Source organism: Lonchura striata, chromosome 2, assembly GCF_050655825.1.
Source record: "Lonchura striata isolate lonStrDom1 chromosome 2, ASM5065582v1, whole genome shotgun sequence".
Taxonomy (NCBI): domain Eukaryota; kingdom Metazoa; phylum Chordata; class Aves; order Passeriformes; family Estrildidae; genus Lonchura; species Lonchura striata.
This window is the reverse complement of record NC_140704.1, coordinates 17,632,863-17,649,165: the sequence shown is the minus strand read 5'-3', so window position 1 is coordinate 17,649,165 and position 16,303 is coordinate 17,632,863. Positions and strand designations below refer to the sequence as shown.

General features: G+C 37.3%; 1 protein-coding gene across 7 annotated transcripts in view; it reads right to left on the bottom strand.

Moving 5' to 3' along the window:
* Nucleotides 1–931: 931 nt before the first annotated feature.
* ARHGAP21 (Rho GTPase activating protein 21) overlaps nt 932–16,303 on the bottom strand; it is a 111,443-nt gene continuing 96,071 nt past the window's right edge. For 6 of the 7 annotated variants that reach the window (XM_031503811.3, XM_085573041.1, XM_031503812.3 and 3 more), the window contains 17 exons: nt 15,724–15,882; nt 15,467–15,569; nt 15,342–15,378; nt 14,737–14,862; nt 13,701–13,985; nt 12,538–12,602; nt 12,308–12,456; nt 10,674–10,816; nt 10,431–10,586; nt 10,245–10,323; nt 9,723–9,796; nt 9,548–9,637; nt 7,471–7,596; nt 7,237–7,278; nt 6,803–6,908; nt 5,034–5,065; nt 932–3,507 (listed from right to left, as the gene is read on the bottom strand). In XM_031503811.3, coding sequence (XP_031359671.3) covers nt 1,774–3,507; nt 5,034–5,065; nt 6,803–6,908; nt 7,237–7,278; nt 7,471–7,596; nt 9,548–9,637; nt 9,723–9,796; nt 10,245–10,323; nt 10,431–10,586; nt 10,674–10,816; nt 12,308–12,456; nt 12,538–12,602; nt 13,701–13,985; nt 14,737–14,862; nt 15,342–15,378; nt 15,467–15,569; nt 15,724–15,882 — 3,506 coding nt within the window. In that variant the 3' untranslated portion in view covers nt 932–1,773. The remainder of the gene's footprint in view (nt 3,508–5,033; nt 5,066–6,802; nt 6,909–7,236; nt 7,279–7,470; nt 7,597–9,547; nt 9,638–9,722; nt 9,797–10,244; nt 10,324–10,430; nt 10,587–10,673; nt 10,817–12,307; nt 12,457–12,537; nt 12,603–13,700; nt 13,986–14,736; nt 14,863–15,341; nt 15,379–15,466; nt 15,570–15,723; nt 15,883–16,303) is intronic. The other variant, XM_085573042.1, reaches the window with a different exon arrangement.

Here is a 16,303-nt window from a genome sequence, read left to right as displayed (position 1 = left end):
AAAGCCCAGTAAGTTCAAGTACACTTTACTGTTAGGACTGTAACAGAAAACATCCTCAGTTAATCTGCCCTTCAAAAACACACCCGTTCCTCCAAACACTGCACACCCAAACCCTGCTAATGCACCCACCTCCCCTCTGCTCCAGGAGGAAAAGACATTTTAGTTTGCATGGAGACCACAAGAACATGGCTCATTTTTACGGAATCTGGAATTAGGCGCACCCAATTATGTGGTGAGAACTTTCACAGAGGTCAGCTGTTCTATCTGGGACTTTTCTTCACAGCCAATTTTTATGATTTCTCAGAAGGCTCAAAACCACAGCAGATCAAAGCACAGGACTGTAACAGTCACTCTGGAAAGAAATGAGGTCTGCCTAAAAGCACATCAGCCAACACATCCCAGTACCACAATTCCTTCTCCTCGCAGTAAATGGACACACTGATAGAGGTTTAATCCTCTGCCAAGCAAGAAACAATGACACAGGGACACCCAAAGTGATGAACAGCTGCTTTGTTTTCAAGTAAGTGTGGAAGAGCATACAATAAAAAAAAATATAACTGACAGAGCTCATACACAGATGAGTTTTTAGCGTAGAAAAACTTTTTTTTTAGTTAAAATTATAAAAAGTCCAAGACCCAAACTACAGCATTGTCCTGGCTGGCAGATACTGATGGTTATTCTGACTTAACAAAACCTGCACATAAACATAAACCCACTTGCTACATACCTTAGAATCAATCATGTATAAAGATGAAAATATTTAACCAGCTGCATCTCTCTCACCTGCTGACCTGCACAGTGTGGCCCCACAAACAAAAGTCCTTCATCCAGGAGGAACTGCAGGTTTGGTGATCCTAAAAGCAGTTCCTGACTGCAACTTGTGTGACATTTCAGAACCGTTCATCAGAAAGAATCTGAATCACAAAAAGGGTCACCAAAACAATTTTATTTCCAGTGTTTAAGTGGGTATGCACACAGGCATGATACAGGTTTGGATTCATTAGGTCTTCATGCAGAATTATATTCTCAATAAAAGAAACCAGTTCCATCCAGTATCCACTATCTACACGCCTATGTTACAACATTTATATCAAATCTGGTATCTGAAGAAAAGATACACATGTAATATGTACAGTTAAGTTACTTATTTTACAGAAAGATTAGAAATTCAAGTCACATAAAACTCAAAATCTGTATTAAAATTGGAAATATAAAACTCCAATATTTACTGGAATGCCTAAGGAATGGAAGCTCTGTAGCCACCTGTGTTAACATTTGTAAAATGTAATGAAATTCATTAACAGTAAAATGCATTTATTTGTTTGTAATAAGTTTCTCTAATTTAGCAATATGGCACCCTAACAAACCAAATGAATTTATAATGAGGCACTTGTTAGTGACTAAACCAAAAGAACAATTTTCCTGCATACTAATGCCAGGCCAACTCTCAGTCAGAAAACCATGTATACACTACACAGCATGTTGCATCAGATGCTTTGTTCAACATTTGTATGCAGCCATCAAATATACTTTTTCTTAAAATATATATATATACTTTAACATTAGTGTTCTTCTGGCTGTGGCAATGCACTGTGAAGACGTTCCACAGGGCACATTGATGAAACCAGCCCAAATGAAGGCTGCATAACAACAACAGTACAGGAAAAAAATATTTATATATGTACACACACACACGCAAACACACACACGCAGAGTTACTGGGAAGTGTGAGGGTAAGTTAATGAATTGCTGCAGTGGACATATCTTCCCATTTCAAAGATACTGGTAAAATCGAGATCTAACCACTTGGGTCCCAGACAGTTTATGAGGATGGGCATCAACTGCTGGGCTGAAGTTGTTTTTGTTCATGTTCTGATAATTTTCACCATTTACCTGGTCTGGTGGCTGAAATGGTCCCGAAGGTGGTGTTCTATTAATTAAAGTCAAGCTGCTGGAAGAGCTGCCTTCATCCGCCTGCATCTCTGCAGATGAGGGCAGTTCTACCTTTGATACCTCTGCTAAGTTAGTGTTCTCAAGTCTGGGCTTTCCAGTTTCACCCGTATTAAGGTCAGTTGTGCTAGTGCGTAAACGTTCTCGTGCAAGCCAGTCCGAGATCGAGAGGTCCTGGGCTGGACATTTTGGCTTCAACCGAGTCACAGCTGAAAGCTCAGATTCTCTCTCTCTATTTTGACTTGGTTCTTGAGCTTTCCAAGCATTCAGGACACTTATTTCAGCAAAATCCCTCTGCCCTCCAAGTGTGTGCCTTCGTCTGATATTCTTTCTCTTTGCAGTCTCTGCAGAGTTAGCTTTTTGATTCCCAACTCCAAACATATCATCAGCAGATGATTTGAGTCGCAGCTTTAACCTGTCTGTAATCTTAAGTCTCCACGTAGGTTCTTGTTTGTCAGCCTCGCTTTTGGCCGATGTAGCTAAACTGCTTGTGGATCTTCCTTTTTTCATCATGTCGAACATTTTGGTCACAGTAGGCAAGTCCTTCTCACTCTTGGCATCCCCTGACCCCTCACTGTCCGTTTTGTGCCGTGCAGACTTTTTCCTGGAGAGTGTATCACATTCAATAAGTTTGTGTGAGCTAAAAAGTCTGCGACTCTCTAACTTTGGCGTGGAACTTCCCTCAGTACAACTTACTTCACTTTCTTCAGAGTTCCTCCGACTGGTCTTTACCACTTCTGGAACTTTCCCTTTGGACAGCCTTTCGGCAGCAGCGCTGGTGGCAAAGACAGGGAAGTCACTTTCACTGTCCGTCTCCATAGGACGCCCTTCGCTGATCAATTCACTTCTTTCATCATCTGCATCTTCTCCCTTGCTTTCTGTCACTGACTGCACCTCAGGGCTCAGCATACTGGCATCTAAACCAGTCAGATACATAGTAGATGAAGTAGTTGAGTAATCTGAGGTGATGGAGCTGACATCAGCTGCTAAAAACTCATTGTGTTTAATTTCAGGGCTGGCTACTTTTTTGCATGCGTATCTGTGCTGGGAAGCCTGGGAGGAAGTGCTTAGCATAGTGCCAGAGTCAGACACTGTCTCCTCAACCTGGGAAGAAGATTGTGAAATAGGCATTTTTGGGTTATTCTTCTGCATGGTTTGCAGACAGTTGATATTTGATGATTTTGTACATTTTTCATCGTAAGGCAGTGAAGGTTCCTCTGTCAGGATATTTTCTTTCTTTAATGACTTCTTTTCATCCTTTACAACATTCACATCTTTTTTACTGCCGTTCTCTTTTTCCTTCAGGACAAACATCCTTTGTTTTCTCCCTATCTCTCTCTCTCTTTCATATTCCCCTTTAGCTGTGTTCTCTTTTGCTGTGTCACCACGAGACTGTTCTGCAAGCTCCTTCTTGAAAAACACATTATCCAACTCATCCTCTGAGCTACTTGGCTGTGGTTTCTCTTTAGTTTTTTTCCGCTTGCGACTAGCTGCTGCAAAAATGGAGGACACAAGCAGTTCCTTGCTATACTGATCTTTTCCAGAGCCCCAAGAACCCTGTTAAAAAACAAGAAGAGGGCATAATTAAAGTCAAAAAGCCTGAAACACTTTAAAAATAGATCCTAAGCTTCACAGTAGGAAGTGCATCTTCATTCAGGAAACATTTACATGCTCCTTCTGTAGTTAAAATGACATTGCCCACTAAGTCAATTTCCTTCCTGAGCATTCCACTTTTTATCTGAGTCCCTTAAACTTAACCAAGACTGGTTAGTGTATACCACTATTTAGTTTTTGATTAACTAATAAAGCAGACCCCATTACAGAAGGAAACCTTCTCAAGACTGGTTTGCAACTGCTTCACAGATGCTTCACAATACCTCCTTTCAAGGTCTTACCTATTCAAAAAAGCTAATTGCTCATTTTTTCAGTTCATCTTTCACATTTCAGACTGAGTTTGTAAATAGTACCAATTAATTACCGCCAATAAAATGAATGTTACTCATAACTACTTTAAGTGTAGAAAATTAAAAAATAAAACTTCCTTATTTTAGAGGAATTTACTTTTAAAATGGCACAGAAACAATAAAAGTACAAGCCAAATTATTCCATTTTATGAATTAAGAACTCTTTTCAATACTCTAACATTACCATCTGGCCCCTTCAAAGCTATGCACCTTTCCTACTTAGAGCCTCACTGCTACAGGCAGTGTGATGTGCATCCTGGAAATCGGGCTATTTTGAGGAAACAGCTGAGCCACCAAACATTCTCACAGAGCAGCTGTGTTGGCATCTCCACAATGAACCAGAAGGATCCTCTGAGTCCTGTTCCCAGCTCCAAGGGGGCATCAGTGCCACACCTGGAATGCAGGCCAGCACAGAGCTGTGCCATGACCTCATCGGGGTCAGCTGTGTGCCTCCCTGTGAGTCTGTGCTACAGACACCCAGTGTCAGAACTACTGAACAACAGCCCAGGAGACAAAGGTTTGTCCCCATGAGGGACAAACCACATGTGTCACACAGGGGCTTTGTCACTGAACCAAGCACTGAACGAACAGCCACGTTCCAGTCTTGCTCCCCTGCTTGGTGAGGCATTCCTCCCACACACAGCAATACTTCTGGGGGAGATTCTGCAGAGCAACCTTTAACCACAGCCTTTGTCTTCTTCTAAGAGGAGGAGCTATTACCTCCTGAAGAACAGGCTGAATTCTAAGTATACCTTTCTCAGTGAAAATGAGAAACATAAATACCCTCTGTGAGTTAGTAGTATGCCAGCAATAGGGAAGATACTATATATACATTCATTTCTACAAAAAGAGACGAAAAAAGGAGGTAAGTGCCCACAATTGTGAGAGCTTGGAACAAAGCTGTTGCTGTGTGCAGCTGACTGCTTTGCTAGATGCAGCTAACTGCACACAAGTCCTTTTTCCATTGTAACACTTCAGAATAGGTTATGAGAAAACTGCCATTTACAGAAGAAATTCTACGTAAGCTCTATAGTATACCTGCATATCAGTGATTTAACAAAGGAAGCATCTAACAGATTTCAGAAGCTTGTAACTATATGATATCAGAAGATGATTTACCTTAGATTTTGCTGAGTCACTAGTAGCTGAATCTGTGGAAAAAAAAAAAATCTGTTCAGTTCTGTGCAACTTTTTAATTGTTGCTACAGACAATGCTGGACTTATGAAAAAGACAAGCACAGAACAAGATGTGAAGCAAATTAAAACCAGAACAGAGTGAATAGTCAGAGCTCACAAAGATGCAAGCTGCACCACAGAAAGCCACCGCCATGAAAGGATGCTGTGAATTGTAGGCAGAACCAGCTCAATGATAGGAATGGCAAAGGAGCCCTGTTCTTCAAAATAAAAAACAGAAATACTAATGTTTATTCAATGCTTTAAGTATACAGCTCCTGCAAAACCGCAGCTGAGAGACCTTTTCAGGATGGCACTGTGTACTCTCCTGAGATTCAGGATACACAAAGCAAAATTGGGTGTCTTTGTACAGTTGGCTCCCTAGGTACAAATCATGGTTCTTATAGTGAGGTTTTAAAAGAATTAAGTAATATTTTCTGTGTAAATCCCCAATTATACATCTCTCTCCACCTCTTACTACATGCAGGTAAAATTTTATTTTTAAATTGTCTAGATGTCAGCAGCTACCAGTTTTGTGCTTTCCCACAAGAAGCGCTTTTATGAAATGAAAAATGGACACCATAGTTTCACTGTCTCGCAAAACCCAAGATTATACAATTATAAAGGGGGTAGGAAGGGGCTAGCAAGATGACTAAAAAACATGAACCTGGGACTTCCTCCCTGGGAAGAAAGAGCTGAGCCCCCTGCCACACCCCTTTTTGACACATGGCTAATGCTTTATGACTAGAAAGACTGGTAGACCATACCATGCTATTTCTCCTCAGGGTCTGCTTCAGAGATAACAAGAAACAGCAGAAAAACTTTTAAAAAGTAGCATTGATCTGTTTAAAATACTCTTAAAAGAAAATTTACAGCACAGATCAACTTGGGATTTTTTCCATTTACAAGAAACGGGGGTTTCTGCAGACAAGGCAGCTACAGTGTGGGCAACAGTCCTCCTTCTTCCTACAGTTCCAGCTGTCCATCAGTGACATCACAGACTCCACTAATGACATCACCGTGTGATAGACTCCTCCCACTTCGCCTGTTTCAACATCAGTACAAAGTGACTGTTTCAGTAAGTGGTGAACAACCCTTTGAAAACTGAAACAAAAGCTAGAGACAAAGGGATAACATTCGTGGGATACAACATGCTGGGTTAGTGCAATAGTAGAGCGAAGGGAGGAAGGGAAAAAGTCACCAAAAAAGAGCCTGTAATGCTTATCCTTAGCCACAAAAGAGGATGGCATTTATAAACAGAAGGAAACCAGTTTTAGTATAAACATACTGCAACATACTAAAGTGTCCATCATTTGACAAGAAAACATAGCTCAATGTTTTGCATTCCTAACATTGGGAAGGAGCAATATTAGAACACCACTGAAGATCAGTCTTTCTGCCATCACAACAAACCACTTTATAGCAGTGTATCTGCTTGACCTCACGATGATGACTGCATGGGTTACTGTGAATAAATAAAATACTATGTGCAAGCCTCATCTTTTCACGATTAAGTTCCTGTTAGACAAAAAAAGTCTTCCAAATTATATCATGCATGATTATCAACAATTCAAGTCTTTAGGAAATGTTAAATGATCTTTTGGAAAAGAGGAAAACATTTTATTAGTAAAATAAAATAGGAAGAGAGAGTTACACTGAGTTAACAGAGTAGGTTATTCTAGCCTATGGATTAACACTTTCCAGGCAAGAGTTACCTGATACGTCTCCAGGAGATACTCCCGTTCTTCCAATGTTGGTGAGTAAATGATCTATGTTTGGCACTGGCTGAGATTCTACAGTGTTTTCCTCCTGAACTGCTGTCTACAGTTAATAAACAAAGATCTCTTCATCATCGTTTCACAAATAGTTCATTATGATTCAACAGCATTTAGAAAACTGCATTATTCACCTGAAGAACATGAGGAAATCATGTCCTATTTTCCTTTATGCTTTTAAAACAAATGCATGGCTTGCTTTTTAAAAAAAAAAATAGAATTCATTACTACAAGGACTGGAAAGCTAAAAAGGTGCTTCTGAAGAGCAAACCGTACAGTGACATAGTAAAAACTATACAGGTGTTCTAGAGGCAGCAGAAGCAGATTCTAAACTAAGGCAGTTAGAACGCAAGTATTTATGCCATAATACTTACAAGAGGCTCTTCAGCATCATCTTCTGTGAAAAACCAGTCATGCTAAAAGTTAAAACAAAAAAGGTGAAAACCCCACAGGAAATCCAAAATCCAAATGTGGTACAACCAAACATAGATTTTACTGAAAGTGAGAGTTTGATGGATAAATACCAGACCCAAACTGGCCCAATGAGAAAAAAGCTGTTTGATCTGTGTATGATCTTATTTTTTCAATAATGAAATACAGCCACTTACTTTTTGGATGAGTGTTTCTACAATTTTATATTGGTCCGGCATGTGGGTAACCATGTGTGTCATGTTATCATCAGATGTCCTCACAAGTGTTGGACCAAATACTATTGCCAGGTTTCTTGGTTCCATCTAAGAAATGAAATATTTCCACATCATACTTTGATAACGAGAAAATACAGTAATATGGGCTATGTACATTCATATAATACTTTTAATATATATGAGAACCATATAAAATAAGGACACAAAAGAGTTTTTTAAAAATACATTACTGACTCAGGTAGGATGTTACACTACACCCAAACTCTCCTATATGTAGCTGCAATAAATATATCCAATGTTTCTGCAATTCAGAATTCCAGCCTTCCTTAACCTACTGCAAGCAAATTAGCTCCACAACTACAGAAAACTCAAGAACCCAGACATATTTTTTACGTTTTCAGGGGGATCTTTTCTTCTTTCCTTAAAGAAACACTGATGCTTGGAAACACTGATGTTTTCAGAATTTTTTGTTTTGTAAAAAGGCATTGATAGCTCCCTGTTTTTTTTTCCTGAAAACATTTACATGACACACACAAAAAATTAAGCTGCTAATGAAATACTGTATTATATCTACTGACAAAGACCTCATTCAATTTGCACCAGCTTCAGAGGAGGTGGCAGAACAAACATCAAGGACCCAAGACAACTATTTGTGGGACAGGCTTAGCATTTTGTGATCAGGTCACTACTTCAGAAGTGAATTAAGTATATGACTAATGTTACATCTGTGACAAATAATTTCAAGAAGCAGCAGCAGAACTTACCTTCTATTTTTGCTTCTTTAACTTAAGAGTTTACTGTTCTGGTATAGAATAGACCAATAATACACAGGGAAGCAAAGACTATGCTTATCAGAAGTAAGTTGCAAACATGACACAAGTCCCCAGTGCTCTCGAACTCTGTCTTTGGACAAGTCACACAATTGTAACACCACCTCCTCATTCATGTAGCCTTATACATTCAACAATATTAACAGTATTTAGCAACATTTATACAGCCCATCAAAACCATAAAATTATAGAAAAGTGTCCTTTAAGCACTGCACTCAAAAATGACATTTACTATAATTTCCTTATAATATAATCTGTAATTTTGCTAAAGTTTACAATTTGTTGATTTTTTTAAATGAACACACAAATACTTTTCTTTCATATATTTAACGGGAAGGTATTATTTGCATAACCTACCATATTCACCCCAACTGATTTTTAAATGATTTAAGATGATTTAAATGATTTGGCCACAGGCTCCTCTATATAGCATCAATGATATCAAATTTTTTCCATTTAGCCAATGTGCAGGATACAGGACCACATTACCTGCCCTGAGGTAAGCATCCATAAGCACACCCATATTATGGACAGCTTTGCACCCAGCTATCCCTCCCTGAAAGCTGAAAAAGGGGACACTATTATTAGAATTTACTGAAGGGCTATAGCATGCACAGGAGCACTTAAGACATACCACCTCTTTCCCAACCTATGGAAATTACAAAAAGTTATACTTAGTGGTGGAAAAAGATCCAGTAGTGATGAACTACCACCATTTATATTATTAATTTTCCTTCTTAAAACCAGCCAAAACAGCATCTATAGGGTAATCACTCAAATAACTATAGTAACTCCTAGTCTTAAAAATCTCACAAGCATCCAGAAGCCAGGCTTCAAAGAAAGCTGATGTGACAACCTCTGTCAGCAGGTTTATTCACCTGTGCCCTGCCCAAGCACAGTCTTACTGGTATCTAGATCGGATTACAGGAAATTTACAGACTTGAGATAAACTTAGGATGCAAGGAGTTATTCCCAAAAGACTGACTACCAGTCTGAATAACTTTAATTCACACTAAACATGTGCATATTTTGCAGGAGTACTTAGTCTATTACAAAAATTTTCTCCACATAGCAACAGTCTCTAATGTCATCTACAACAATAAATTATCACCTTAATTAGAAATGCTCCTGCACAAAAAAAGAAAAAAAAAAAAACAAACCTACTTAATGAGACAAACCAGAATGCATTGTATGTTTATTTCGAATACCTTGTTCTTTTCTGAGTTCTCTGCTACTGTCTTCAGGTGTGCAGAAAGAAACTTGAGGGTCTCATAATGGTGTTCAGGTAAATCATGAATCTGAAACAAACAATCACTATTCAGAACACTGAACATTTAATGCTAATTTTGTAGTGCACCTACAACACAACTGATTTCAGTTTACCAGTCTCTTCAGTGTTTTCAGACGCTCAACAGGATCTTCTTTTCTATTGGCATCTATAAAATCTGCATACTTGTCTGTTAAAAAAGTAGAAATTATATATGAGTTTTTAGATCTATAGATGTATGCATATACACCCCCATCTGCCAGCCCCACTCCCCCTTGAACACACATAAAAGAATGACCTCGAAGTCATAGATGAGCCCATTATATTGTAAGTGTATGTTTTGTGTGACAGGACAGGAAAAAAAAAATAGCTTTCACTGAATACTGCAACAGTGGAATTGTGAAATCAAATGTTTTACTCTTTTAGTTGCATATTCATAATCCCTTCACATCACAGAAATTGTATTTACAGCTCTCATTCCTAAGATGATCACCATGACTTCCTACTCTTTAGGAAAGATAACATTTAATGCAGAGTGGGGATGATTTCCCTGAATTTTCTCTCAAATCATCTGAATGTTGTGAGACAACTGTTCAACTGCAACTCTTTATGACAAAACTGCAATGAAAACAACGTACCATTGGTGAAGAGGGGCTCCGGGAGCTTTCGGAAGAAGGATTTCAGCAGACTGCTGATCACGTTCAGGTCACGCCATTTCTATGTGTTTAAAAGAAAAGGTCAGACATGCTTTATATTTCTATGATCACAACACAACCAGAAGTTTTGGGGATTTTAATATGAAAATAGTGTGATTAAAGACTTACATCATCATGGACATCAATGTCAGTCATTCCTTTATTGAGCTCTTCTTGCATACTTGAGATGGCAGCATTATTTCCAGGTACTCTGTAAATACCTGTGTACTCAAGACCTCTTTCTTCAACCAGTTTGCAGCATATATCAACAATCAGTGGAATATACTGAAAAAAAAAAAAAAAGTTGTATAGATAAGTAATTGATTTTAAAAGTATTTTAAAACCACAATGAAAGAAAAACTACTTCCATACTTTGTTGGTATGAGCTGGAGGGCAGTCATCTAGTCTAACACCAAAAGTTCCAACAGCAGAGGGCTTCTTTTCAAATGTCTTCCTCATAATGCTTGGAATGCCTTTTCTCCATGTCCCTTTGTCTTTTGGTGGGCTTGTCTCATCTTTTTGTTGTTAGGACAGTGAAAAAAAAAAAGAAAATAAAGAAGAAAAACAAGAACATTTATGCCACAAAACTGACTGTAAATACAGGTAACAGATTTGCAAAGAGCAAGTAACATCTGCTGCATTTTTAGCTTTTACCAGCCTTTATGAAACAAGCCTTTACATGGCTTTATGCAACAACTTCTGTTACTCTTCTGTGGTTCAAAAGATAAATCTGAACATACTCACAACCTGGACTTAGAAAAGCAAGAAGCTGGATGATACTGTGGCATTTCATCATTCTAAGATTAAAAGTAGATAAACTACTAAATTTAAACTTGAAATTTATATAAACTACTAAAATTAAAAAAATTAAAACCTACATTTAGTAGCACAACACTAAGTTTCCATGGAATCACACTGCTGCAGAGAATACCCATCAGACTCTAGAGCTATGCTCACAGTTGTGCAGACTTACTCTTTCAGAAATTATCAGATTTTAGTCACTCCTAAGTAATTCCAAACATTACTCACTTAAAATATTCTCTATCCAAAAATCAGAAGTTCAGTTTCTCTGTTTACCTCTCCTATAGAATTCTCGTAACAAATTGGAATTCCCATTTATCTTGTACTGCAAGTCATCTAACATAATAAGTACTTTTTCCTTATTTCTGGAGATATTCTTTCAGCAGATTTGAGATTTACTCAACAAATGCAATTTAGTTACATGTGTAGCACTGCAGAAGCACAGGGATGTTCTTTGGAAACAAAAACCAGAATTCACTGATAGCTTAAATTCAAGACTGAATCACTCCAAAGTGGTGGATGAAAAGTGGTTGCTTATCCAGTTGCCTGAATTTGTACATAACACTTTTTAAACAACAGTCTGATGTGAAGTACGATATGTTTACACACTATGTGAAAAAAAAAAAAAAAAAGTAAAGAAAAAGAGAAAAAAAAGTTGATTGTGACATTATTTGATGGAGCTCAGATACTGATTCAAGTCTGCAGTGCCAGCTCATCAGACATTTTTAGAACTCAGAAGGCATTAATTTTATTCTGGAAAAAATAATACAAGTTCACTCCTGTGTTTTAAAAATTAAAAAAAAAAAATCTGTTCTATACTTTGGAAGCACTTCAGTGGAAAATATTACCTGATTAGTTCCAAGTCAATTGGAGACAGAACTATGAATTACACACAAAATTATTTCCAAAGCTTGGCAAAATTTTGTTCTCAAGAAGTTTAACACTTGTGTTTACTGCTGTTAGCTCTACATAGAGCTGAAGGGGGAAAAACCACAAAACCTCTTGAGAGGGGACTAAAATAAAAGTTTCAGGATCTGAGATTAAGTAGTTTCTAGAAATGAGTGACTAAAGCTGCAGTTTAAAATCCCTGGGCTAATCCTTGGTTTGCATCTGTATATTTATGAATTCAAAAATCCCTGAGAAGGGCACCTGGATGGCCTTACACTGGGGCAAAAGGGAACTAAAGAAATAGACAAAATACAGACCTTTAGTGAGAAGCTTCCTTTCTGTCTCATCCTTAGGAGAATGTGGACTCTGAGTCCTCTGTTCTGCTTTAGTTCCAAGTAGAGTCTGTCTGATACTCAGACTCTGGCGAGGTGTTTTGGGAGATGGTTCTGTTTTGCTGCTTGAAGAACTGAACAAGAGAGACTACTTCAATTGAAAGAAGCTAAATAAGAACTCTACAAAAACCATTGGCAACATATAATTCACCCACCTCATCATTGTACTGTACTCTTTAATCCTTCGACTAATTAGATCTCTACTAGTGACACCAGTATCCTATAAAATAAATTGAGAAATACTTTATAATCTTATAAAATAGAAAAAAATCCTTTCAGAATAAGATTAAAGTCTTCTGGCAACCAAATAAGTATAAAATTCAACAATTCAGTCCACTTTAAAGAAACCCAAACCCTTAACCAAACCAAACATCCTAAGATACAGCTCCTGAGAACAGTAAAGACGAAACTCTGAAAAACCACAAGGAAAATAAAAGCGAGTAATCACAAATCAAGTACTGCTATTTACAGGTGGTTTTTTTTTTTTTTTTCAAAACAGTATGATCTAATTAATACCTCTTAAACAGAAAGTAAGTTTAAACAGAAAAAATGAAAGTAAACATATATTACTAAAAAAAATCCAATCATCTGTGCACATAGAAAACTAATTGCTATTACAAATACAGCTGAAAAAGACATTAATTCAAATCTGCTTTTTTATCTATCTGTGTAATACTTTGGGTAATTATTTTGAATCTGAGTAGATGTGCATGACCACAGACATAAAAATATTCCTCTGTTGCTCATCACTGCAATGAAAACACAATGGACAATATTGGGACAGACATTGATACCTTTTGTACAATAGCAGATGCTTGCCTTTGGCTATGAGCATTGACTTAATTCATAGAAACATCAACTTTTAAGAAACAGGCATCTTCAAAGTTTCACTTTTTAAGTACTGAGAAACTCTTCACACTGTACTACTGCACAAACACTGCAATGCGGACTCTGCAATGCAATTCTGAAGAGAGACTACACTCGTCCTAAATCTGAAATTATCTTTTAAAAAAAGGTTACTTATTTTTGGCAGATCAGTTTACTATAAAGTGTATCTTTAGTCAAATCAGGAACAGCATTAACTAATTTATTTCAAACATCTATTTTCTGATTATGATTACATTGACTTTTTAAAACTATTAATTTACTCAGTTACCCTGCCTTTCACCTCATTTTTTTTAATGTTCCTGTACACATTTTGGTCAACTGGTTAATTTAAAATTCATTCTTCTGTTCAAGTATTAATTACAAGAAATCCCAATACATTTATAATTAAAATGCAAAAACTACAATTCTGCTTTAAATATTATACAATCACCTCATCATTTAAGTTGCTGTTGTCTTGTATTGCTTTAATCCATGCTAACATATTATCTCTGTCCTCAGCTTGAAACAGATACTCGCGGTCTGAAGTGGTGAGTCTAAATACATTTTTCCTCTTGGTTTCACAGTACGAGATGTCTATCAAGCAAGCATTGATGCTTATAGGTTGTTCTTCCTCAGCGAGGGTCACCTGTTCCTTTTTATCCTTGTACAAATAAAGTGAATGACCTCGAAGAACAACATACAGTTGCTTCCACGGCCGAATGCTCCCACCAACTCGCTGAAAAACAGCAGCCAAGGTGTCAGATTGTTTACTTGTTACAGCACCCCTTTCTGGATTGCACAACTACCTCCAGAAGTTTTACACAGAACAGCTATCCACCTGGCTGGCAGAAAGACTACACAAAGTGGGATTCACTAATTGCTCTCCATTAAAGGACTGAATTGTCCCACAACCTGCCCTCCCACATCACCCAATGAGTGTAAGTTCACATGTGACAGCAGGTAAGAAACAGTATGAGACAATTTCTGGTCTGATATTTAGGGAACTCTTGCCCATGCCTTTTAAACTGCCTCCAAGTCAGGATGGCATTTTCACATCCCAGCAATTCCAGACAGCCAATTTTCCTTAAGCATTAGACTATATTTGTGCAGAAGGTTAATTTGACCTTAACTCCGCAACATTAATAAAAATTACAACTTTTTTCATTATTAGAAAAGAGGAAAAAAATGCAACTACACCTACCAAGGGACTGGTTCTTATTATTTAAGTAGTCATTAGAAATTAGTTTACTTCAACAGATGCTTTGAAATGTGAAATTAAAACAGTCTGGAAAAGCAGTCTGTAGACAAAGCTGAGGAATTGACTGAAGTCAATTTCTAACAGATATAAAATTTTTACAGTCTTATTGATGATATTATCCCCTCAAAAAAAATTAAAGAACCTAAACAGGAAGGTTTGAATTTTCTTATCTTATTTTGTCACCAGCTTAGCATTTGTCCTAGGTTAAAAACCCAAACATGACTGGTACCTTTCCTTTGTCTGTAAAAAGCTGTCGAAAATGGAGCCATCCTTCTTTGGAGGCATCACCAAACACTTCTGAAGAAGAATCTTTTCGGGAACCAGAGTCTTCTGAAGATTTCTGGCTGTCTGGGACCTACAGCAAACACCATAGAAAGAACCCTACAGTGTAACTCTGCAGACATTTGAATACCGTTTCTATATTCAAGAAATTTCTCACTTTAAAAATGTCCCCAGGAATATGGTCCCAGGAAAACATAATTTCTAAAGTTTACACACAACAATATGGGTAAACTTGCACACACCCTACACATGCCAAGAATACTTTGATAAACTTCTCGAATCTTAGACTCTTATTAGTAAGTTTTCACAAAAGGCCACCATATTTAATACGCTTTATTTACAGAGACTGAGAAAGATGCAAATCAAGGACCATGTGATGGGTCCAGGAAAAAAGAGACTATGTTTACTTATATGGTGCATACATCAGCAATTCCAATAAACTTCCCATCTGTTTAGCACATCACTTCATAAAACAGACCTGTATAATTCAAACCATTTGTCATAGCAGTATGGGTAATGTTTAGGAGTTGCTATATATATGTATTTACCTACCTTAATCCCCTTTAAACTAGATACATGTTTAATGGATCTGTTGGAAGAAAAACAAATGTTAAAATGAGATCTTAGACACCTAAGAAAACAGATGTCCAAATTAATTAATTTTTCCATGAACTCACGATTTTCCCTCTTCTCTGTAGTCATCCAGTCCTTCATCATATGACTTTGATCTCTCAGTTTTTGCAGCAGGTTGGCTATCCAGGACACTAGGCCGGATGGATTCTACAAAGAAATAGAAATTTTTGAGTACGCAGGAACTTGAATTACATTTTTGCAATTTATTTCAATCAATAAAGAGTTTACAATTTTCACTCCTGATCTCCAGAGTGTGAAAGGAAAAAAGTTGCAAGAGAAAAAGAATGAAATCAACGCTCACCATGATCATGTGAAAGTTGTCGCCGAATTAAAGGGATTGGAGATGTAGGACTGGGAGGAACAGCTGTTATAGCTGGTGCTTGAGAAGCAGATGCAGAAATAACAGCAGAAGCAGGAATGTGTGCAATATCATGGTCAATACTAGGACTAGTCGGTTCATCTACAAAGGTAATATACCATATATTAACACAGTAAATGCATTAATCAAATGCTCAAATCAAATAGAAGTCTGAACTTCTCATTACTGGGATATCAGATATCTTAAACATGAAGTCATTCTAAGAAACAGAAGGGTCCAATTAATTCACACTATCAAATGTACTCTTTTTTCATGAAGAGAAGCTTGTTTCATTTGATAGGGATGATAGCTACATTAGAGATAAAGGCAAAAAATCATTGATTTTGCTGTGTGCAAAAGAAAGAGAAATTATTTGCTAGTCTCTCAGTATTATTTAGAAGTGGAGAATTTTTGTTTATATGCGTAAGCAAAACCCACACTTATTGTATCAGTAAGTTTGAACTCAAGAGACAGATATCTGCAATAAAACAGGGGCAGACTATCAAAAGCCATTTGGTTTAAA